Source organism: Rhea americana, unplaced genomic scaffold, assembly GCF_003343005.1.
Source record: "Rhea americana isolate MKP2758 unplaced genomic scaffold, rheAme1 scaffold_49, whole genome shotgun sequence".
Classification (NCBI taxonomy): Eukaryota; Metazoa; Chordata; class Aves; order Rheiformes; family Rheidae; genus Rhea; species Rhea americana.
In genome coordinates this window covers 1,506,221-1,531,228 of record NW_028186634.1, presented here as the reverse complement: position 1 = coordinate 1,531,228, position 25,008 = coordinate 1,506,221, and the positions used below count along the sequence as shown (strand labels likewise).

General features: G+C 36.0%; 1 protein-coding gene across 3 annotated transcripts in view; it reads right to left on the bottom strand.

Annotated features, from left to right (window-relative positions):
• The window catches only part of PIK3C2A (phosphatidylinositol-4-phosphate 3-kinase catalytic subunit type 2 alpha), a 75,448-nt gene that overhangs the window by 33,766 nt on the left and 16,674 nt on the right, over positions 1-25,008 (bottom strand). The window contains exons 1-4 of one of the 3 annotated variants that reach the window (XM_085317138.1): positions 12,118-12,296; positions 9,575-10,749; positions 4,628-4,734; positions 2,523-2,680 (exon numbers count right to left, since the gene is read on the bottom strand). In XM_085317138.1, coding sequence (XP_085173264.1) covers positions 2,523-2,680; positions 4,628-4,734; positions 9,575-10,684 — 1,375 coding nt within the window. In that variant the 5' untranslated portion in view covers positions 10,685-10,749; positions 12,118-12,296. Of the gene's footprint in view, positions 1-2,522; positions 2,681-4,627; positions 4,735-9,574; positions 10,750-12,117; positions 12,297-25,008 lie in introns of those variants that run through there. The other 2 variants (XM_085317140.1, XM_085317139.1) reach the window with 2 other exon arrangements.

Here is a 25,008-nt window from a genome sequence, read left to right as displayed (position 1 = left end):
AAAGTTTTAAGTACACAATGCTCCACCTCTTTCTCTACACCTCCTTACCTAGTTCCTGATCTTCTGCCTTAAACCATTTGCTGACAGCATCACTAAAAGCACAGTATTTCTATAAGAATATTACATAAAAGCATTTTATTTTTTCAGCAGTACCTTCCGAAGGTTTTATTCTCCTCTCATTGACTTTCCTAATTTTCATKAAGCTTTTTCTTTAAAAAAAGTGTTACTACTACAGTGGATACACAGGGGAAAGACAACAAYGTTTTTAACAAGACAATGCAAGTCCTTTGTCTCTAATGGATGACCATTACAAGCGTAGCTGTATTTGATAGCATTTGAAAAATAAGTATGAAGGAATTCAAAAACAAGGGAAGACAAGAAATATGAATCCTGGACTACTTAATACATTAAGCTGAATAACAAGCAGTTTTTGGAAAACAAGTGAAGTAGGGTGCTTTTGAAAAAATTCTATACAAACCCTTAAAATATCTATCAACAGCACCCACCACTATAACCCTACATTCCCAGGGAAAAAGTGCATATGAAACAGGCTACAAATTAAAATAAAGATTTCACCTGTATGCAGAAAAWGATGCAGTTGAAATCAACAAAAAATTACAGAAGTTTAGAGCTTTATCAATTCTACTTGTTACTGTGAATAGAACAGAAACATAAAAAAAACTGAAGTGGAACTTCTGAACTGTAGTACTACCTTTAATATAGAATATGTTGGTCAATAGTGAAAAAAGAGGCAGTAACAATTTCTATGTGCTATAGTCATAGGCTACATTGGCTAAGGCCAATCAGTGCTCCAGCACTTAGTGGGGTAATGCAAAGACGAAGTTACATTTTTTTTTCTTCTTTCTTAAAGAGGCATTAATTTCTGGCTGATACGAGTGTTGCTCCAACAGACTTGTATTTCCATGCAAAAATCTAATAAATCAATTAAAAACTAACAGATATAGCCAAATAAGCTCTAAAGTTAGTTTGTTTCTCTCCTGGGTCTTTTCTACACAGCAACAGACCCTGAAAAGCTGTAGTTCCCTCTAAGTAGAGCTGTAAGCTATGCTAAAGTAGTTCTAGCATTAGGAGGCCAAACTATGCAATACAATTGGATCAAGAATAAAAGGCATTGAAGAGAGCTACTTTGAACCCACCTACTGCTCATATGAGCTAAAGAGTCCTATCTTTCACTAGCTACAGAACAGAAGTAGTATGACTGTAATCAGTTTCCACATCAGCAAAGGAAGCAAGCAGAAGGCACAACGAACAAAATTTGTGGGGCTAGAATGCATAACACATTCCAAGGCTACTCGGAATTCTCAGAACATCTGAAAACAGACAGTTGAAATTATAAATTTTCAGTTACACTATTAAAACCTTTTGTAGGGAAGGATTAAGTCTGTAATTTTAGGAAAAGTCTAATCTCAAGGGTAATCAGCAGAAAACCTCCTTAGACTTCAATAAAGAACCATCTCATTTCTTAACAGAAGAGTATTAGTCACAGCAGAATAACTATAAGGCCTGTCAAACTAAGAATTAAGTCTGCTGTGCATTAAGAACTTGTTTTCTGATACAGCAGCTAGTTTAAGCCAATAAATTTCACATCTCTGGAGAACATTCAATTCTAAAAGGTCTACATTGTTACAGAGAGAGAACCAGGCAGTAAGGAAAACAGTAGCAAGGATACACTCTCAGGTGACATGGTATGGAAAAGGGAATCTCTTTCAATCTGTTAACAGATTATAGCAGGGAAAAGGCTAAAGACTAAGTCACTTTTGAGGTACTTTACTATCATAACAGTTATTTTATCACAAAGAACTGCCAAAAGCTAACAGCATCCAGAGTTACAGCCTTAATACACACAGGCTGTGCAATCTTGACTGCTGAGAGTCGGTATGAATTTGTGTACAAGAACAAGGCAAACCTATAAGCTCAAYTGCAAATTTATTTTCATGCTTACCTATAAACTGGCATACATATTCGTGGTATGGTAAGTCAGTATTATTTCAGTGTTTGTGCTCACAAGCACATACTGAAGTTATGCCATAGCTAAAATAGCCTCAATTTTTATTCTCATTTCCTGACAGGTATTTGTCTGAATTTGCAGACAGCCTGAAACAGCTTTATTTCAACACTAAGACAGGTATTTTTGGGGAGGAGGAAGGGGAAGTAAAAAGTTAACAATATTGAAGGGAAAAAAAGTTATCCTAAAGCAGGTCTAACTCATTAAAGTGCTTTAACATTCTAACCTGTAGTTAGAACAGTGCTTCTCATGCAGGTTTTTCTTTTTAAACCTGTTTCACTTTACTTTTACGACCTCTAAACATTTCCTGATGGAGGTACTGACCCAGAATTAGGTTCTTCAGTTAAGTTTTTCAGATTCCTTGCAAGTAGCMCACCCACCCATGACTCAGGGGTTACAAAAACTGAAAGTCATTGGTCTAGACTGAGTGTACAGCCTCAGACCACCATTTGCTAAACCTTAAAAGCAAGCCCCAATTTAAAAAGTATAAACATACCATCACACGTAAAAGTTACTGGTTGCTGGAATCCTTTGATTTCTATAGAAACCTTGATACTAGCACTCTCTCCACTTATRTTTCTTTGCAGCATGATTGGACTAAGCACAAAACCTGGATTTGTTTGTTGATTATCATATGGAAAATTGGTCCTCAATCTGTAAGTAGAAAAAGTTTTTGAAAGACTGCAATGGATAAATGTATGATTAAAGGAAAACAACATGTTAATAATCACAAGTCAGAGAACAGTAGAGAATGTCTTTTGCTCTTTACCTAAACTGTATGCACAGCAACATTTAATTTTCCTGCTCTCAATAGAACATTGGCTACAATAATTATATGAGTATTGTTTAGAGGAGAAGAAGCTACTTTATACCTAAGCAGAAAACCCTAGGATTTTCATATCGCTTAAATATTCAATAGTTCAAAGCTTACAGGACATACTCTGCTTCTGCAAGAGTTAAGCTCTACAGTAGTTTCTAAATAAARTAAAATGAAATAAAAAAGTTATTCCATGGCATCCGACTAAAACAGAGTTAAAACAAATGCGTAATTTATTTCATATATAAAAGACCATAAACTGAATTTTTAGAAGTCAAATCTAAACTTGAAATAATTAAATTCTGAATAGTACTGTAAGTTGTTAAAGTTAAGAAAGAGAGATAAATTAAGAGGAAGGCTTTTCTTCAGGAAACAAGTACCATAAACCACATTCACCTACTAATGAACACAGTACTTCCTGATAGCTGCTTTTTATGTACTGCTGTTTAACACAGATAAAGTAATTCTAAATTTTCTGTCAGAATTAGAGCAATTATAGCTGATTAAGAACTCATCTATAATGATCAACCATTTATTTCCATTAGCTTGGTTCCTGACTACAGCAGGAATAAAAAAAGTTGTAATAAGAAGACCCTCTCTAGCAAGAGCTGTCCAGTCATAAGTCCATCAGCATTTTAAGCAAGAGTCTTGAAAGGGCAATAATTAGATTTAACTAGAAGAAAAAAGTCTATGAGATCTTTGTCTCAATATCGTTCAGCAATGACTTCCACAGGTTTACACTGAGCAACACTTCTCACTTTTAGAGCTTGCTTTTCACTTCATAAACATTCTTGTTTTTTGAATTTGGTAGTTAGTAACTAACTTTTAGAARATTTATATTTCCTCCACTACTTATTGGACCTTTATCTCCTATTCTATTTTTAAAATGTCTAATCTYAATATTTTTTTAACATAGAAATTCACCTTTAAGTTACAGCAGCACCTGATAACATGAGTTGATGGGTGTCAGACAAGGCAAGAAAGAGTAACATGTTGATCTTTGGGGAATGGGGGAACGCGACACCTAGATTACTAGTTTGTGTCTGCTCTGTAAAAAAGAATGTAAAATAATCTCTTAAATTGTAGTGACAAGAAAAAAAAAACAGAAAGAAATTCCTGTGTTATCAAGTTTCATTTTCCATGATATTGCAATACAGAAATCTACAATACAGTCTTTAACAGAATTGGTCACTACCTGGGCAAAGCAGAAACAAGTATGGAGCTTCACATCTTTTTTTATCTGTTTGTATTTACAGAGTTCCAGTTGTGGAAGAAATAAAAGTGAGGGCATTTAAGGTTTAGAAAAACCATCTAAATGACAGAATTTGTTGGGTTGCATCAACTAAAAAGATCTGGATTTCTTACACTGAAAAAATATACAGAAGATAGATACAGAAAAATATTATGAGAGTAAAAGCAAAGAAAATAGGTATTACAAAAACAAATAAGAAAAAAACAGGAGGAAGAAAGCATGTAACTATAGAAAGCTAAAGGATCAAAAGAATGAAGAGGAGGCACAGTCATACAAAGAACTTACTACTGAATATCTTCACAATTTTGTTGTATTCTTGGTAAACAAAACAAGAACAGGAAATTTGGAGACAAGTGGCAGAGGRAAAAGGATAGATACTGAAGCCTACCTATTCAGGCAAAAAAGCTTAGGACAGACCCTGTCACCTTACTGAARTTTTCTAATTGGATTTTATCTTCCCAGCACAGGAAAACAAAGTTATTTGACCCTTTCATTACTTCTGAAAATTAATTTGCATTTATTAGTTTCTTACTTCAAAATTGCTTGAGAAAAAGCTGACAATTCTTGATTCTGCCCTTCAATTTCTTGGAAAAGTGTGCTTCCTGTCAGCATGCCAGTGGTCCCATGGTCTTTCTGCAACTCAAAGAAAAAGTATTTGAATAGTTACAAACATACTTCTGGAGCCTATAAAACCACRAGTAGTAGAGAGTTTTTCAGAAGCCTGATGTTCATCATTAGTTTTATGTATACTTTTACAAGCAACGTATGTATCACTGGCAACTTGAAAAGCAAAGATTCACTGAACTGACTGCTTTCTACAAGGCGATTAAGCTGCAAGCATAACAGTTTCAACTCTGAGAGCTATTACATTGGGCATTTGACTAGATTTCACTGAAACAGAGACAGATTTTTTCCCTCARCTTCTGCCAAGAAAACTTTAATATGGAGTCACAGATAGAACTACTACCTACCAGTTCTGCCTATGACTACATTTTGCTACAAAGCAAGGAAAGAAATTGTACAATGGAAGGAAGCAGCATTTAGAACATTAAACTCAGAATTAGTCCTGTAGCATCAAATCTGTGCTATTTCAATCCGCTTAGTGACATACATTCCTCCCTAACTACTCCCCGAAATGTACACTGCACTCTCCAGTGTATCCAATCTCATAACAAATACTGAAAAAAACAATACAGTTTAAAACAAAACCCATAGCAAACAGGTTACAAAAAAAGGGAGAAAACCCACAAACAATAAAGCAGCAACAGTTTTCAACCCACTTTCTGATCCAATTCACAATACAGCCATACAAATACTAGTGTAATCGAAAAGCAGAGTGCAGCAGAGCTACACCTTCAGGAGCTCAACAGCCACAAGTAGCTTGGAGCATTCATGAAACTACAGCCAGRTACTCTCTGGAGTAAGTTGACCTTGAAGGATCTGGTCATATCCAGCCTGAGGTCTTTTTGCATTTAGACAATCAGGCCTTCAGTGCACTGGTGTGGTAAGTGTCTGATCAGCTACATTTTACATCCAGAGCTTTTACAATGGTCATAGAAGCCTTTAACCTACTCAGAAGTCCAGAAAAGAGCAGACTGAGCTATAGTTTAAAAAAAAAAAAAAAAATCATTGCAATTATTTATTCATCATAAAAGTAGTGAACAATTACTTAACAAGTATATGGGTTATTCATTATTAACTAAAAGAGCTGAGCATTACAGCATATCAGAGAAGATGGTCAGATTAGACAACAGCACAGAAAAGAGGTCAAATCTGGTATACACGCAAAACTAAGGACTGTCATGCCTTTTTCAATACRTTTTTTCACTCCAAATTAACCTGTTTCAGCAGTATAGCATAAACTTGGAAGGAATCCATTGGCGAATGGGAACCCAACCCACTTTTATCATCTGAATTGCTTTAAACCTAGTTATTTCAGCCAAACTGATAGTTTTATGAATGCTGACCTGCTCAAAAGGATAAATTCCATATAACTGGGGATTAAGATGTAACAAAAAGTGATGAGTGTGAAAAGCTTTAAAGCCAAAAATCCTGGAAAGGATTCAGTAGTAGGTCTAATACCCTAAGCGTAAAGGGTTTCCTCCATTCTGACATATCGGACAAGTTGTTTCACATAAAAGTATTTCTGGCCAAGTGTATGAAGCCTGCTGAGATGCCTGTGCTATTGTTTCTAGTACATGCATTCCTTAAACAAGTACAGAAAGCAAAGAAAAAGTCACATACAAGGAAACAAAGTTAACAAGTGAAAGGCAAACATTCTCGATAAAAATGGGACTGAGCGCATATCAGCATTCAATATAAAAAATGGACTAATTCCAAATCAAGCAGCTAGCTAAACAAGTGTTAAATTTTCTCTSTTAAGAGTAAGAATTCTTCCGTAAGAAGCTAAGCAATACTACAAATAGCTATCAAAGTACTTTRCAACTCTAACCAAAGAATAAGAAAGCTACGCAATGGGATTGCTTAAAGCAAAGTCACASTAATGATGCAATACTGACACTACTATGCCACAATGTGATAGTGTCAAGTTATTTACAGCAAAACCTGCACGTTAACCTGCTGACACTTTAGAAAATTTTAAGGAAATAAAAGGCAGTTGTCCACAAGGAAGTTCAGCCAGGGCCAACAGTCAGTTCTAATGTAATGACTAAAACATTCTTCTGGTAACATTAAAAAACAAAAAAAGCTTATCTGGCTACCTGCATTTGACCTCAAGATCACATTTGGATAAGGAGAGAAATTAATGCTATTACAAATATGTATTACTGGAAATTATGTCCTAATTGAAAACTACTTACTTATTTAATTAAATTTGAACACTCTTATTTGATCACTTTTGGGAAGGTAATTTCAGGAAGGCAAACTTTGATAAACTAGGAAAACTAAAACTCACTGGACTGAGATGGTTAGGGTCTTGAGCAATAAGCAGGATTTGAATTTCTTTAACTTCCGGATGGCCAAATCTAAGAGGTGCAAAAGCTATCAGTCAAACAGGAAATAACTTGTAAGGCAGGACTTAAACTTCAGGCCAAAATAGATAAAGAGYTGTCTGAGAAAAAAGGCCCTATATCAGCAAATCCTCCAAAAATAGAAGTGATCTGCAAATACAATTAACCTCATCAAACAGAAAAAGGTCAGTGAACTACCAGAAGTCCAGTTAAATTAGATTCTACAGGTACACCAAGACAAAAGTTTACACTGTGGTAAASTGCTCTCATACAGAGATCTGAAATTCTTAAGTCACCTTCAAAAAGCACTCTGTAAGCAGAGAGTGCCTCCTGAGATGACAGGAAAGAGGAGCTCTCATAAAGGAGACAGAGCTTGCAATGAAGGCTGCCAGAAAGTCAGCATCTCTCCAGTATTAACAGCAGGATGGAACAGTAGGTATTTAAGATAAAGTACCATTCTGGCAAGACCACCATTTGCTAAGAACTGCTTATGAATATATTGCTGCTGAAAATAAGATGACTAATTCTGAAGACAGTCAGAGTCTGGAACTGGACAAGAAAAACGCTRGTCTCTGAAACAGCAGAAAACACTGTTAAGGCAGAGCTTGAGTATTTTATGAACTGAACAACATGTGATCTGCAAATTCCAAGGGATTGGACCTAATGAATAGGAAGGACCCTTTCAAATGCTGCATTCTTGAAAGAACCCTGGAATTCATAAATGAGCACATTTTATTCAATGACAATCGGTCAAATATTACTTTCTATGGACAACACCTCAGAAGCATAATCTAAATATTCCAGCTGATTGTTACATTACAATAAACCAGACAACACAGGAAGGCTAACACAATCATCACTAGATAAACGACAAAGTGAAGAAGCACACTGCCAAAGACAAAGTTTACCTACATCTCCAACGAAAACAGGAGATACCTGATCTTAACATATCTAAGCTCAACCATGGGGGTCGGGGGGAACCAACCTTGAAGCTATACACATGACATTCATCATGTAGATTTAAAAATCAGTTCCCTTAAAAACAGAAGTAAAGGCTTTTTTTTCTTTTCTTTTCCTTTTTTTTTTTTTTTTTTTGGGGGGGGGGTCCTTCTCCACTAGCCTTCTACTAGGCTTTTGCCAGAATACTGACAACTAGCCCAGAATAACAGGAAATACTCCAAATGAACAGCCAGAAATTTCACCTCAATGGAAATTTAAACAGCACGTTAAACTAAAGCCAAGTAAATACTCCTTTTCCAGAAAAAGGGTGGCACGAAGGATTAAAGAACAATTTGAAAAATGTCCTTCACTTATAACAGCTAGTTTTATAGCTTGTATCTAATCTGTTGAAAAAAACCTAGCAAAACAATACCTAAGAACATTCAAAACTGCTGCAATCCCAAGTCTCTATGGCAAACAAATCTTTCACTCTCTTCCTCCCAAATCATGGCCACGGTTCCTGCAAATGTGATTTTTCCTGCCATGACTTCTCCTTCAGTCTGTACAGTGTCTCTACATAAAAACACACACAATCATCAAGTATTCATTCACTTTCTAGTGAAGTGGCAAACTAAATTTTTAGAAGGTTATTTCTTGTTTTATGATAATTTATCAGAAAAACAACTTTTAAGATAGGAACATTTTAAGAATTTACAATCATTTACTGGACTCTTACTGGAAAAGTATGCCATAACTAAAGGTTCTTTCAGCATTTTTGTCTTGAAATTTTTACAAAAGCAATCTTGATCTTAGAGCAGAGACCACCCTTCCACCCTTTCCCATGCCTGAGGCAGGTAACTTCCTACAAAGACGACAGTTTTCCCACTTTGAGGACAGAGGCACAGGGTTTCTGACTGATAGCATTCATCAATGCCACCTTCAAGGAAAGTATACTCAAAAGTTTCAGTTACAACCTGTCCAATATTTCTGCAAAGATAGAAAGATTTACACATGCAAAAAAGTTACAGTGGCCCTGTGAAAGCCTGTAAGTGCTAGAGAAAATGCCAGTCTTGTTTCTACTTTTTAAATCCTTTTTTTTTAAGCAGACAAGTTCAAATACATTGTAGAAAAACCTTACTTTCTGAAATCTAAGATAAAGGCTGCTTCAGATGTAACTTTTCCTTGATATCTATCTCACCATCTTTTTATTTGGTAGCATCATACAACTTGCTCACTAATTTAACTATTTATCTATACAATTTAAATATTTCCTCATCCTAAAAATTTTTTTTCCTGCTTTTCTTTTTGTAGKGTGTTGAGTAACAGCAATTTCCTCTATGAATTTACAAAGATTACCTACGTACTTTGTGCTCTTTGGTATTTATTTCAGTAGTAGTGTTCAGTTTTCCAARTATCATTAACACACACACATGCCAGTAATTGCCACATTGTTTGTATACTGCCCAAACCAAGTAATATTCAGCAAACAAATCCAGATCTGAAAGGGTCTTTAAATACTGTGACTAATCTTTACTGTTATATACTGTTATTTACAACACTGATTTACATACCTCTGCTGTTTGGCCCTGTAACTTTGCAAGTTGAGTTGTTCGAATGTTCAGGGATTGGCTCCTTGTAACTGTTGCTCCAGAAGACTTCCCATTAACTTTTCTTTCCAGATGACAAGTTACTAACAACTTTTCTTCCAACAGCACAGCATCCCATGGATCTTCTGCAGTCATGCTAGAAGTCATCTCACCATCATCCTCTGCCTTATACAAAGTCTCCACACTGTCCATTTTTGGTTTACTTAGGGGATCCAAATCTAGCCAATCAAATTTACTAATGTCTCTGCAGCTTTCTGAGGCTGGTAGATTAGAAACCGCAGACTTAATAGCAGTCATCTCTAAGTCAGTGCTTGACTTCCCATTTTTCAGAAATTCTGAGGTGCTTGCAATTTTGTCAAATACTTTTGCCATTTCTGGTGTAATTATTGGAGGATATACGGGTAGGCTTCCTCGTGGATGGAAAGGTGTAGTAGCTGCCAATGGGTATGAAATGTATTGTGACTGTCTCGGAAGACCAAGATAAATAGGTTCTGTAGAGTGATAGGAGGACATGCTTGGATGGAATCCATTCTGAAATACACCAGTCTGTTTTGTAAAAGAAGCTGAAGGATAAATAGGAGGTAAAGTGCAAGTCACAGGTGCTGGTATCCCAGGTGTCCACTGTCCTCTCCGACCAGTAGGGCCAASATAAAATTGTGAAGAAACAGAGGGGCTCAAAATGGGAGTTACTGGTAATGTAGGTACTTTACTACATTCAAAACTATCATCCAGCAGCAGTTTCTCTAGCTCAGCATGAGTAAGTTTCTCTATGTCAATGGTACTTAGTTTATCTTCCATTCTCTTGGCATCAGACTCTGGAAACACCATGAGATCATGGTCCTGTTTGTTACGAGTCTGTGCTTTTTGACTAGTGCTGCTTAAAGAATGAAGAGTTTGTTTATTACCAGCTACACCTCTTTCTTTCTGCATTTTAGCTAAYGCCTCTGCTTCCATCTGCAACGCCTCCTCTTTGTCCACATCTTTTGACCTCGCAGTTGCCAAAGGAGGAGATGAACGCTGTTTAAATCCATTGCTACTGGATATCTGGGCCATACCGCAAGAGCAGATGTCCATTTAAAGAACCACTACTTCTGCTGTACGATTTGTCCACCCTTGCCTTTGTAATGGATTCAGCAGATCTGAAAAGGAAATGAAGCATTAGAACKCTGTAAAATCATAAGTAGTATACTAAGCCATATACCAACAAATGACAGGATTGCCATATGTGTCCATCAGAACTGGGGCACAAAGCTTTAAAATGACTGATTTTTTTGGACCAAACTTAAGGGAAGCCTTACAATTAAACTAAGCAGAACTTCTGCATTCTGCAAGACCCATTTATTTCTCTTACCAGTACTTACCAGTAAGTAAAATAAATGCTTAGAGTTTGGGTTTATTTGCACAAAGGGAAACTAAGATCTGGAAAAGCTGCATTCAGGTACATAATTCATTTTTGATTTGACTGATTCTGCACACTTACCCAGCTTTTCCTCCTTTAGTCCTAGTCCTGAAGGCTACACAAATACATAGCATTGATAAAGCATGCAGTCTAGAAGTCTTCCAATTTACTTCAATATATCACAAATTAAAAACCAAACATGCTTTTCGGGGAAAAAGCAAAAAAGATATCATTGTACTTTTTTTACTTTAACTAGAGAAATAACATTTATAAAATACTATTTGTGACACATGCAGAATACAAATAATCTAAGTAGAGCTGCTGATTAAGTAATTCATTAACAGACCCTTAAAGAAAATGTCATTCGCTATTATACAACGGAAGAAACTTTGGAAGGTCACTTTTGGCTACAGTCATGACAAATSAAATGACAACTTACATTTCTCCAATTCCAATCTTGTGCTCAGTATTATTAGACAATTTCCCACGTTCACCACAATACCTATGTCTCTTTATTAAAATAGTCTTAAAACAGATTACCACGAGAACTTCTGGGCTCGATGTTATTTTTCGATACTATTTCCATTTTATTCTACAGCTGTTAAATACAGTCAGGTTAGAGTTGATTCCAGGTGATAAAGAGTTTTCCAGCAACAGCTACTACGCATATCAAATAGCAAGGTAAAATTCATGAATAATGGGAGGGTTAGACAAACAAACTGCAGTCCTCATTAAAATGCAGTTTCACTGAACAGGCCTTCTCTTAGATGTAAGTCATTAAGAGTTTAAGTCACAAAACAATCTGCAACTGAAAAAGAAAGTTCTCTGCAACAAACAATTTAGATGTCTTAGATATTAGTCTTTCTATTCACATCCATCAGAAGTTACTTTTGTAAAAATCACACCAGAGACATACTTTAAACAAACTCACTGTACTGGAGTTTATTATCTGTGGACTGGCCCCACAGACTTTACTCAGTGGTTTACATTGTGAATGAAAGACATCTTTGTAAGAGATCCTCTACCTACTTCAAATAAGTCTGAAAACATAAATTCAAGTCAAATCCTTTCTAAAGCAAGATTAAACCAGCACTGAAGTTCCAGGTACCTCAACAAGATGAAAAAAGGGTTGGAGTTTTCTTGTGTCTGTTTGTTTCCCTTCTGTTAGCAATCTGTCTCCCTCTTTCTCATTTTTAAAGAGGCTTTCTTCATTCCTTATTAATGAAAAGGGGTCAGACAAGTCAGACARTTTTTACAACATTCTTTCTTACTGTGTTTTAGACGTAACCTGTAGCAAAAGTAGAACAAAAGATGTTTGCATTTGCAATGCCTACAAGATGCTTGTAGGCCAAGCAGAACAGTGCTCTCCTCACAGGAATAAGCAATGTTTTGGTGCTGAGCAGTGAAAGCATAACAGAATAAATGCCACAAGCAGCTCAAGAATACAAWGCTTTCCTGACTTTATTTATGCTAAGTCCCATAAAACTATCATCCAGCTCAGCTGTTCATCATTTCTTTTATTAAGAGCTACTTGTAAGTCTTTCACATCAACCTCTTTTACAATCAGGTGTAAGTTAGGAAAGGTCCATTRGAGCTTAAAAAGAAACTCCTCATGTTTTACAAGAAAGAATTCCTAAACTCAGTAATATGATCCAGTTCAAAAATTGCAAGAGTTATCAAAATAATTTAATTTCACTTAAGTGATGAGTGCTTAAAAAACTAATTTTTCTATCAAAACCTAAACCTTTAAATGTTAAATAAGTTTATTTAGAAATGTTAGGGACAATATACATAAAGTATTGAAAAACAACACAATGCTGAGAAAASATTCCATGTTTATGAAATTTCTGCTTTCCTTCCTCTCTCTCAGCTAGTTGCTGGTTAACAAAGACTGAAACTAGAAGCTAAAAAAAACTCAAAAGTACACAACTAAACAGCCTGGAGAACAAAGTCTTCAGGAGAAGCTTTGGTGGTTATTAGGATTTATCCATCCCACCATATAATGGTTTTCAACACAGATGTAGTCTATGAAAAAAAATAGATCCTGTATCTATTTCCTTGTACTATATTAAGCTGCAGAGTTTGGCATTCATTAAAGCCACTACTATTGCCACTGCAAAGAAGTCCTGTGCTATCCACTACCTATGTGCACAAGCAGAGTGCTGAAACGGATCAGGGAACTGATCAGCAAGACTTTTGCTGGTTACTTGGCTAGACRGGTCAGCTCCCTGACCTGATTTACAGCAGAGCTGCACAGACACAGAGCCAGCACAAGAAGTCTGCCCCACCAGGGAGAAGTGGCATGGCATTTGTTGTCGTTGGCAGCACCAGTGTTTTAAAACCTGTCAGACCAYAGCCTTCTCCAGGTATCCTTTGCACAGCGAACACAAACTCTGGTCTATAGCAGGACTGATACGTACAGACCAGATTCATGTCTCATATGTGTTGACACRAACTCCAACATAAAGAGAGCCCAGCCATTAAATCCTGATAGTCACAAACTGCTCTGTGCTGTAGAGCTCTCTCAGTTTCAAGCTCTGACCACCAACCTGCACATGACTGTAGATTTAAGAAATTAAAGCTATCAGAAACAATATCCTCCTGTTCTAGCCCAAGTAATATTGCTTAGTCTTATATTAAGAAACATTTAGAAACAACACTTCAGGACAACTCATTTCAACACAGTATGCACTTAAAACTATCTTTAGGTTTACTTTCCCATTTATAATTGTTTCATTCAGCTTGACTTTCAGATCCCTTCATGTCTGGAGGAATAAAAACTCAAAGCAGTGATTTTTTTTTTTTTAATGTAGGATTCTAAGTTTGCAAGCAGATTTATAAGGCTACTCCCTCCAATCTGCTTTCTTGCTTCCACCAATTGCTGTTTAAGAGGACATCTATACTTAAWTCTCCTGCTACTGAGGCCAGAAACACTGTGAAGAACTCAGCAAAGTTTATTTTCATAACTTGTCTGCATAAGCACATATCTGTTCTTTTATTTAGCTTTGTACCAGACAAGTTTTCTTTTTTAAAAAAAAAAAGTTAAAATAAATAAAAATTAGAAAAAAATAAAACAAAAAGCAAGCATGTTTCCCATTTCACAGAACTTAAGTAAGAGTCAGCTGTTACATCCAGACAGGGACTTGGTGAAATAGGTACGGGCTAATGGGTAAAAAACAGGAGTGAAAAGTATATTGTTACTGAGGCATGCAAAAATATGTATGCTAACTTACAGACTTTTATATTCCCCACTTGCAAAAGACCAAAATAAAATAGTATCTTTAACCTATATATATTTTCTGACATAAATAAGATCTACTTCAATCTTCATTGCCAAACAGTTCTATACTCTGCTGATGGCAGGAGCAAAAGGCCAGCCTTCAGCTGTACATTGCTGACCCTCAGTGACAACAGATTATTTAATATTCACCTGTTAACAAAACAGTCACTCTAAATCTTCTCCTAAGCTGTACTGAATATTTTGCAGACAGTCTAAGCCTACTAGCCACAGATGACATCCTAATGAGAAGCCTAATGTACTTTACACTAACTGCTCAGACTGCCCAGATATTTAACTAGGCTTTAATCTCATTAACTGATAGCTGGTTAAAATTGCTATGTCAAATTTTTAGATGCAAAAACTCACTATTCTTACCAATTTTAAAGTCCTTTAAATAATTCCTACTTGGCTTTCTAAAAAGTAGTAGCATGAAGTAAGTGCAATTCTCACAGTTTTGCTGTTGCCTAAGGATTTTGAAGCAGTATGAACTTTTTTTCTGAATTTTATTCAGAAAAACTAAACTAGGTTTATATTCACTGATACTTTTCTTCGAAGTCGTTGTCCAGATAGTTCAGAATAGTCTCAAGTGTGTTCTGGTGCTGCTTGATAATTACAGCAACAAGAGCAAGTGATTTTTCGGAGCAGAGGGGAAAATCAAAGTTACATGTCCTTCAAAGTAACTATAATAGGAACCAAATTATAACAAACTTGGTGCCCTAAAAAGTAGGAAAGTTTATTTTTCTGCCAAAAATTGACAGCTTTGATCTGCATGTTTGCCAARCAATTTCCTACTCACAACAAGCTACTGTTTCACCAACTCATGACTTGAGATAAACATACTTTTTTTTTAAGCACTTGGAAACATGGTGCACAGCTAGACACCTGCTGCAGTAATGCCTCACTTGTAATGCCTAAAAGATCCCTGTAATGTCTAAAGGATCCCAGTCTCTCAATAACTGCTTACCTATTTATTTTAGTTTTCCTAAGACAGTGCTGCATTTTTTCCCAGAGCTCTGATAGCTAGCTTGTACTGGCCAGTGACTTCTAATAGCCAAAGTAGAAAGTTATTATTAGTTGTTGTTATCTGAAAAGTTGAATTGGATTTTTATTTTTGAAAAGCAGACACTGTCAAACACATACTCAGTTTGACTGCTGTATTAGGTTCTTTCCTCAGAGAGGACAGTTATAAAGCCAGATCAACAAAAAAATTTCTGCCAAATTCTATAATCAGACTGCAGATTTCAAACAGTTTAAAAGCACTGATAAAACYGCAAGTTTAAGCAAGGCTTTATCCTGCATGCCATTTTTTAAACAGTGAATTTATACAATAAAGTTGTCAGAATAAATGCTTCCTAGATGTGTTTAAAATAAAGATAAGCCTTCTTTCAAAAGTTAACTGGATTACATCAGTTAACCTTCTCACATATAGAGTTTAGCTGCATTTTGAACTTTTAAATTTGTAGCCATCTAAATTCAAAGTTAGCAAAATTTAAACTTTTACAACATTTACAAAGAGAAGAGGACACTCAGAACAATCTGTTTCAATTCAAATCCCAGAAAGGGGAAAAAAGAGGTATGTGGATCACTGCTAATCATACAGTAGGAATTCATGAGAAGCCTGCAACAACCAGAAGTCATCACAATTGTAATCCTAAAAATAACCCTGAAAGAGCTGAGATTGTTCTCATCTCAGCTATTGCACACATCACTGTGAGCAACAGTAAAATTACCTTTTCAGCTGTCGATCTGTTTACCCTCAAAAGCACAGTTCCCTCTTGAAATACTCAAAGAACTTGTCACTTGTCAAATGCTGCTTCCTCCTCCCTGCCCTTCTTTAAATGCACAGAAACAACTGACGGGGTTATAACAGAAATTTGGAAGTGATAAAACAAATCACTTACTCCTCTTCTCCCCCCCCCCAAAAAAAAAAGCACTCCTACTTTCTATAATGTCAATTATGTTTATACTGTTCTGGTGGTAATTTACTGATATTACCTCCTTAAGATTTCTATAAAAGCAAGTGTAAAGTAGTCAACCACCTGATTCAATTAGTCTTGACTAAAGGTAACTGTCTCTTGCAATGAGATCTAGTAGCTTTAGACAATTTCTGTATGTATTCAATTAGATGTAATAAGGCACAAATCTCCATACCTCTTTTGCTAGCTCCAATTAACAGAACTTTCCTAAATACGTCTCTAGTAGCAATTTTGAATACATACATCTATAGCATCTAAAATTAATTTGATCAGTTAGGTACCAGTGTATTGTTTTGTAATGTTTTTTAATTGAGTAATGCTCATTACTCCTTAAAGGAATAAAATGCTGTCTTTTGCTTGCTAAACGTTGCTACCATCAAGAAAAAAAGAAATGGCAAGATGTCTGGCAATCTCCTTCAGATCAAAGCCACTAAGTGGGGATGTAAATTCATTCCAAAATAGAGTTTGTGTTCCAGAGGCTTACATAAAAGCAGAGTACTTAGACAGGTACTCCTCTAGCAAATATAYGAAATCTAACCATGAAGCAATTTTTACTCAGGAGGAATTTATAGATTTTTGGTAAGAAACATCATGAAAAAAAAATCAATACAAAATATCACCCATCCACTAGGACAAAGACTCCCAAAATCTAAATTAGTTTCCTATCTTAGTGACCAAGGGACGTCTTTATTAGTGATAAATCCTGCTACCTCAAATACAGGTAATCTCATCATCTGCTCATGTGCATATTAACATTATTCTCCACTTGAGCAGAGCTGCACAACAGTTTTCTTTTCAAAATGAAAAAAGGCTCTTAACTTAAAATTCTATTTATAATCTATTCTAGTGCTAAACAAGCATAGAGCTCATATTATTTGATAATTCATTCTCAAGAAAATACTTTATAGCCATCACAAATCAGCACACGAGCTCCCTACAACTCGAGCACAAAGCAATGAYAACATGTCAGACCATTTCCTGTATTCCTTATGAAGTATTGCCTTGACACACAGTAGCTAGAATTTCCTCAAAACAAATGTATTTTTTTTCAAAATAACTCCCCCTGTGGTTACTTTAACATTAATTAAAAACAGATTCATAGCATTTGTCTAACATCGAATGATAACTAAGGAACTAACAAATCTTGCCAACATACCAGAGATAGTAGCAGTTTTATGGGATGACAGGGAAAACTTTAGTGAAATAAGACAGCAGCAGCATACTATGGAAAGTACTAATCATCTAGAATGGAATTCAGAGTAAGATCTTTGACACACAAGGAAAACTCCTTAGGAAGAAATAAAAAACTTTGATGTTCAAAAGCTTTCTCTGCCAGATGGATTCACAGATTCCTACAAATTGAAAAACACTTCAACAGATACTTCAACAAGTCATGAGCAAGCCAGATGAGAGTCACTTATAGACCTACAAAATTATTATAGGCATTCAGGGGAAAAAAAAAAAAAAAAGACAGATAAGCAAGTCTGATGACATGTTAACTGACAAGAGATTCCACAGGTGTAATCACTACAGGTAAAGGGCTTGAAAAGAGAAGATAAAGAAAAAATGCAAAGGAAATCATCCCAGTAATGCTTTGAAAGAACAACGGGCTTTTTAAATTCACTCAAACACACTCAGCAACTAATGTACTGAATATTTTATTTCTTGAGAAAGCACCAAGTCAGTTTACAAAGGTTTACCCCTTTTATACAACTATTAAAAATAATTATTTCCAGGTACCTTAAAATACATTGGGAAAAAAAAAACAGATCCTTCAATTGTTTAAGAGCTTGTACATCAATCACGATTGGTATTATATGGTTTACTGCTCTACCCAACAGCTTGATTTTTTTTCCTTTTAGATTTTTAATCTCCACACAGAGCACAAACTGTTTGTTAGAGATACTTTGAAAGCCAGATAAACCATCTAAACAATAAGCATGTAATCAGATAGATCTTTTAAAAAKAGATTACATGTTAATAACAACTGATTTGAAAGTCAAAAATGCTTGAAAAATCAGTATTTTCTCATTTATAATTTCTATTTCAAATTGGAAAAACTCTTTTTAAGTGCTGCAGATAGATCTGTGCAGAAATGTAAACAAATACCCGTTGTTCTAAAGTTTATTTACAGACACATAAGCTTTGTAAGTCCTTGGATAAAAATCTGAGTTTTTTAGTCCTTCATAAGACTAAATGCTCATTTTTTAAAATACCATTAGGCTTAAATTAGAAGATTTTCAATAATGTGTACACAAATAGTCCTGAAAGGTTAGTGTTTCAGCTGTAGTTCTATTCTTTTATCTTTCCACTAAAGCTTAGTAGCTTCTTTAATCCAGTCGTCTTAGTAAAATTAGAAACTCTCTTCTTGAAGAGACTAAAAAAATCAACTGAAAAACTGAATCCACCTCAGTTCATTTCTAAACAATCTGCCCCCCCCCAAAAAAACCCCACAAAACCACAATTTATCGAAAGACAGAATTTGTAATTAAGCATGAACTCTGAACCAGTGCTCTTTAGCGCTTTTTCATTTTGTTCAAGTCAGCCAGGCTAGCTTCTACATAATACCCAAGCAGTTGTACTTAGACCAGTAACTGCATCGCTTAACTTTATAATAAAAATAATTATAAAAATCCATTTACATACAAAAAGTACAATTTCATCACATAAAACCTCTGATTTTGAGATAGGTAAGAATAAGGTGTTTCCAGTACTGGAACAGGAAGTCTCCAGAAATGCTGTAAGATCTTCAATATTGGCAACAATTCAATTGAAAATCTCATTTTAGCAGTTTCCATGCTTATAGAAATGCTTACAACTCCATTCACATCAATTTTCAAAAATGTTATATAGAAGTCTTACTAGATATGTCATGCTTTGTAACTGTAGAATCCTGATTTTGGATCAATGTTCCAAGAAAGGCGAAGGACAGAAGCATTAGTCATGATGTTCTAGGCAAATTTTAATCCAGGCAGCTATATTTACCTGTTTTCCACAGCCACAAAGTATTCTTCCTCCTCTTGAGCCAGCACCATCATCCATTGCAAACTAATCTACCAGCAGACATGGATACACATGGATTTCGTACAGTATGCTTGTAAGCTTCTTTATCATATTTGTGGTGCTATTTCTCACCTTTTCTCYTAACTTTTGAGCCCAATTACCATTTCAACTAAATCTGCTAAAGGAATAGAAGTCTTAAAGATAAAATAAATTTTAACTTCCATTAAGTTTCACTAAAACAAGCAACCCAAGACAGTCAAGAAATTTGGTGTCATAGCTGAAGAAAAGAGTAGCATAAGCTCATATGATTGCCAACTACAATCTTATGGCACAAGTAATCTTTATAAATGCTTGAATCATGGCAAAAACAAAATTAAACCCTATAAGCTGAAGACAAATCCACAGGAAACTTGACATCAGTTCTGCTGCACAAAGAACTACTCACCAACTTCTACACCTTGATATTTTCCCCCATTTTGTTCCCAGCTGTCCGACAGCATACCTGCAAGTTCTGTTCTGACACAGTATTTTCTGGATGTGGGTAGCAGAAAAAGCAATAATGAAACTCAAGGCATCTCAGGCTGCTTCACTCCAATGCACTTAGCCAGGATTCTTCCCATTCCTTATAGCCAAGCCTATTATCAGCACTGTTTGACAAAGGCAAAGAATTTTGGTTCTGTTACGTGTTTTTTTTTTTTTTTTTTTTTTTTTGCAGAATAATGCTTTCATATCCCCTCCTTCTGTTTATTTCAGAAGTTCACTTTTAAGAACTTTTTACTGATTCTTTTGCTTTTCAGCCACCTTTAAAGTTACGCTTTTTTCCCTGTCACCCCTACATTTATGCTTTCCATCAGCTTCTCTTTTCAAAGGGCACTTGCAAATCCACATGCAATACAGAATAGTCCATACAAAAATCAACATTAACTATGCTACTGCCCTAGTGTCCTAGGCCTTTTTTAATAACAATGCCAGTGCCTTAAATATTTTGTTTCCCCAGCTGAATAATTTGTTTATTAGTCCATCATTAAAAAAAAGAGGGGGGAGGGAAGGAAAAAAAAGAGAAAGTTCTAAAATACCACTTCATAGATTAATAAAGACAAGAAGGTACTTCAGGAGGGCCTGTATTCCCAAACTCCTGCTCAAAGTAAGGTCAACTGCGCTATCAGACAAGGGTGCTCAAGGCTTTATCCACGCAGATCTGGATAGACCTCCAAGGACAGACTGCAAGAACAGCTGTTCACTGAGACTCCCAGGGTTTCTTTAGCAGAGCTCCTCCTTTAAATAGGCTGGTTTTCTTTTACTAACCTTCATCTCATGCCTGTCATTGCAGCAGCCAAACTCCTAGCTAGGTCTGTGGTTGCAGAGATCCTCAATGGATGATGTTTGCTCCTGCTCCAGAACTAGAGCATGTTTACTAACATTTCCTAACAGTGACAGCACTACTAGGGACAAGATCCTCACTGTTCATGCCGTACTGGCTTGTATACAGTAGAGTGACAACCTACAGCCTCTATTTGTACTAACACTTCCATTAGTCCCAGTACTAGTGAAACTGATCCGAAGGTACAGACAAGCTTTTACAAAATAAATATCTGATTCAATCAAAGATATAAAGTCTTTAGAAGAAGGAGAGTATAGAGAAAAAGAGGGAAGAAATGTTTGTACTATCTACTTGCATTATCTAGAGATGCCCCAAATCTTCGATATAGTCATTTAACGCTCTACACTGAGTGTAAAGACCACCACGGTAAGAAGCTAAGCTTTCTTAAGTTATACGCCTCAAGTAGTCACGCAAATATCCTCCTAATATCACTAATTATACAATATGCAGCAAAACACAGTAAGGTTATGATGCAAGGTACAGTAGCTATTGACAGAGGGAGATGAAAGCAAAAGACTGTAGAGATTCTGTCCTATTCCTTGACACTACAGCAGTGTGCAGTATACACCTTCAACATAGTACAGCAAAAGCAGTAGTAGCATAGGGACAGAAGACCATCTCAACACAGCTCTGTCCTAGATTTAACTCTGTGCATATCACTGTACTGGTTAGACCTACCAGTGTAATCAAATACAATTCTGCTGTAGTAGTCAAATTATTTCTACCACTTGCCTCAACACAGAGGTTTTTCCCTCAGGCAGGAAACTTACACAGTTTCATTTACAATCAGCAGATGCTTCCCAGTCACAAAGCTAGCATTTATGAAAACATTAAACAGGATTGTTGATTATTAACTGACAGAGAAGTGCACTATTTTTTTAGCTTTATACATTAGAAAATATTAAGTACTTATTTAATGTGTAGAATTAGACAGACGTATAGACACATATATTAATTTTTAACTACTGCTGGAAAAACGAATACAATGACTGCAGTGAGTCAGACCAAAGGTTCATCCAGCCCTTATCCATTCCCTAAGGGTGGCTTCAGAAAAGCTTAGGAAAAAGGCTAAATCATTGCAAGCATATAGTGATACTTCCCCACAATACCCTCTCAGTCTCCACAATCTGCAGCTCAAGGCCCTTCCAAATCCTGAGGTAACTTCTGTAATATTTAACATCCCGCATGGACTTCTCCTCCAGGAATTTGTCCAGCTGCACGCTGAACTCATGCTAACTTTTAGCATCTACCTTATAATGTCACCTCAGCGCTGTAACCAGCCTGTGCTTTTGGCAGCGACTACAACTGAAGGACAAGAGGATATCAGTTACTGATTATCTGTTCTCAGGCCTCTGCTACAACTACTAACAAAAAYGCTGACAGCTATACTGAAACCCGTAAGATACAAACTCAATACGGATCATATTATTTCTAGGTCATATGCAATACCTGACCTCTGGATGCAAATTAGTTACACAAACTTAACATAAATATCATGAAGTCCTCAAATCCTGCATATTTCAAGTTTCCTATTTTTTGTTAATGGACCAGTGCAAGGCATTTTATGTCTATAACTTTAATGTCAAACGTCTGAAAACTGTAAATTAGATGAAATATGAAAATGTGCCTTCTCTTGCTACTTTTAAAACATACTCAAATGACAACTATCTGAAACAAACTACAGTAAGTGATTTCAAATTGCATTCCTTCTAAAAAATATAGAGAGAGACAGATCAAAGTAGTATTTCTCGTATGTTTTTAATGAAAGCTTTGAGGAAAAAATGTTCTGCTGAATCACTGAGAGAACAAGTGCAATTTATCATTACTAGTATGCTTAGAAAACATTTCCTCCTCCACTTACTTGCCCAGTCTACAATTAACTTCTGCATTCTTTTGCAAAAAGTGACATCACAGCAACCTTTCCATGTAAAAAAGGGTTCAATGAGTAGTCTGTTAGATGACTGACGTTACTGACTGTTGCTGATAAAAAAATGAACTCTAGTTCTGGTAAGTAATTATACATCACATCCTCTACTTAAAATAGAAGAATATATTTACAGTTACACTTCCACGAAGCAAACAATTTACATTTGTACTACATTCTCAAGTTTGCTGTACTGTTCTTACAAAAAAAGAAAAAAAAATCCACTAACTAAAGGCAATGACTCTAAAATAAAAGCAGTAGACTCACGTAAATGTTAAGGCTGATCTTAAACTTTATTATATTTTATGGATTTTAGTCACGCTAAGGTTATGCTTATAGCATCTTACTCATCAATGCCATTTTACTGCGACTTTTAAAGCTTACATAAAACATCATTAAGATTGTTCAAGATTTTAAAGATATGCAATAATGAGCCCTACTCTAAACCATTTCATTCTTCTAGATAATCCAACACTGGTCTGAGACACCAAAACCTAACAAACAAACAAACAAAMAAAAAAAAAAACCCMAAAAGCCTGACACAAATCTTTTTTTCTAAGCAGTTTTAATTCACATTTCTCCTACAAGACAGCAGAAACAAAGTTAAAACAGCAATACAGGATAAAAAATTCTAGCAGTTTTAAATCCGAGCTTAAGGAATGAAGAAGTTTAGGAAATATACTGAGTTTAAGAGCACAAATTCAGATAAGATTTTTTTAATTTAAGTTTTGAAAGACACTATTTTCAATTTAAGGCATTTTATTTTCTTAGTTACAGAAAAAGCCACTCCAAAAGACAAAAATAACTAAATCACTAATTTACACTTATGTACTCCAAACATCTGTACAGGTGAACCTTTACATTTGAATCCTTAACAACAACAAAATAGCCCAAAAGGAAGCAAAGAGGAACCTCATTAAATTTCAGAATCAAGATTACTATTACACTGTAATTAAGTATCACAAGTTTGTTTGTTAAATCAAACGGAAAAAAAGAATTGTTTTTTAGTATGTCTCGAGACCTCCTATCTATTCTTATAGGGAAGCACTCTGCAGAAAAAGTTTAAAATGCAGTACATTTAAGAGGATAGGACTCTAAATTCTTATTAATCTATTCAACAAAAGGCTACTTAATCTCAAAGTATTTGTTACTTCTCCCTGTGATGACTTTCTCCCACTGCCTTTATTTTCTGTGCAACTTCCTTTCCTTGTCTATTTATTCTTTTTAGCTTTGTTTCAATTTCATTTTTTTCCCTCTGAATTTGCTGGCTATTATAGTCCCTTTTTCTTACAAATGGAATAACTTAAACCCATTTAACTAGCTTCTCTTCTTCCCAGACCAATAAACTTCTTTCCAGGGCCATTCTAGGCACTGAAGTGGTAGYGGAATGAAGGACACCACTGCATTCACCACTGCATTCCAAACTAACAAAAACAACTAACAAAATACTTTTGTTACTGTGTTATTTCATCTCTCTCCCTCTTCATAGTTTTTCCTTCCCTTTTGGATTCTTCATGCAACACCCATCAATATAATGCTCTTGAACACAGTTCATATTCTAAACACAGTATCTTTTACAAATATCATAGGATGTTTCTCAAATCATCAGTTCTGTCCAGAAAGAGAATTGCATTAAACTAACAAGGTTGTTGTTTAAAGCCTTGTCTACATGTCTGCCCTCCCCCCAAATCAGCTTAATTTCACTATGTCCCAGGACATTTGTAACAAAGAATACAATGATTAGGAACAATACCATAATCTTTCTTTTCTTCAAAGTTTTTCTCTTTTTCAGTGCTTCCTCTTACTACTTTATTCTTTTTTCTTCCCAACAACAGCACAGCTGCTTGTGGGAAGTTATTTATTCTAAAGAAGATACAGGTATATCTGTGCTTTTCATCGCATTGATGGAAAATAATAAACTGTRTAGAAATTATGAACAGTAAGCCAGCTGCATGTTTCTGTGTATTACAACTAACATTTAAAAAGCTCTTAGAGAAAGCAGCAGAGTGGGTTAAGGATCAAGTCTGACAACACCCAGCTTCTCTGGAACCAAGATATTGCACACCAGCAGCAGGTTAGTCAACCCACTCAGAAGGCCCACAAGAAACTGAACAAAGCACAAGGAAAATTTGCAGTCTCTGCGGGGGCAGGCACGGCCTCCGACGCCTCCAGAAGAGCCTTGCCTTCACACGGGGCTCTCATGCTGCAGGCCCAGTGGCAGCTACCTACCACCCCAAGTTTCGCTCGTGGATGTAAAAAAAAAAATCATCTTTGTAAATGACCTCGCAAGTACGGAGCCAGGTGCGGAGCAGCACTGCCCCAGCGCCTTCAGTAACGCAGTTCACCCAGGCAGCTCTCCGGAGCCCGCACAAACCGGGCAGCGAAGAGGCGAGGGCGCCCCGGACGGGCCCCGTGGCGGCCCGGCCCGGCCCGGC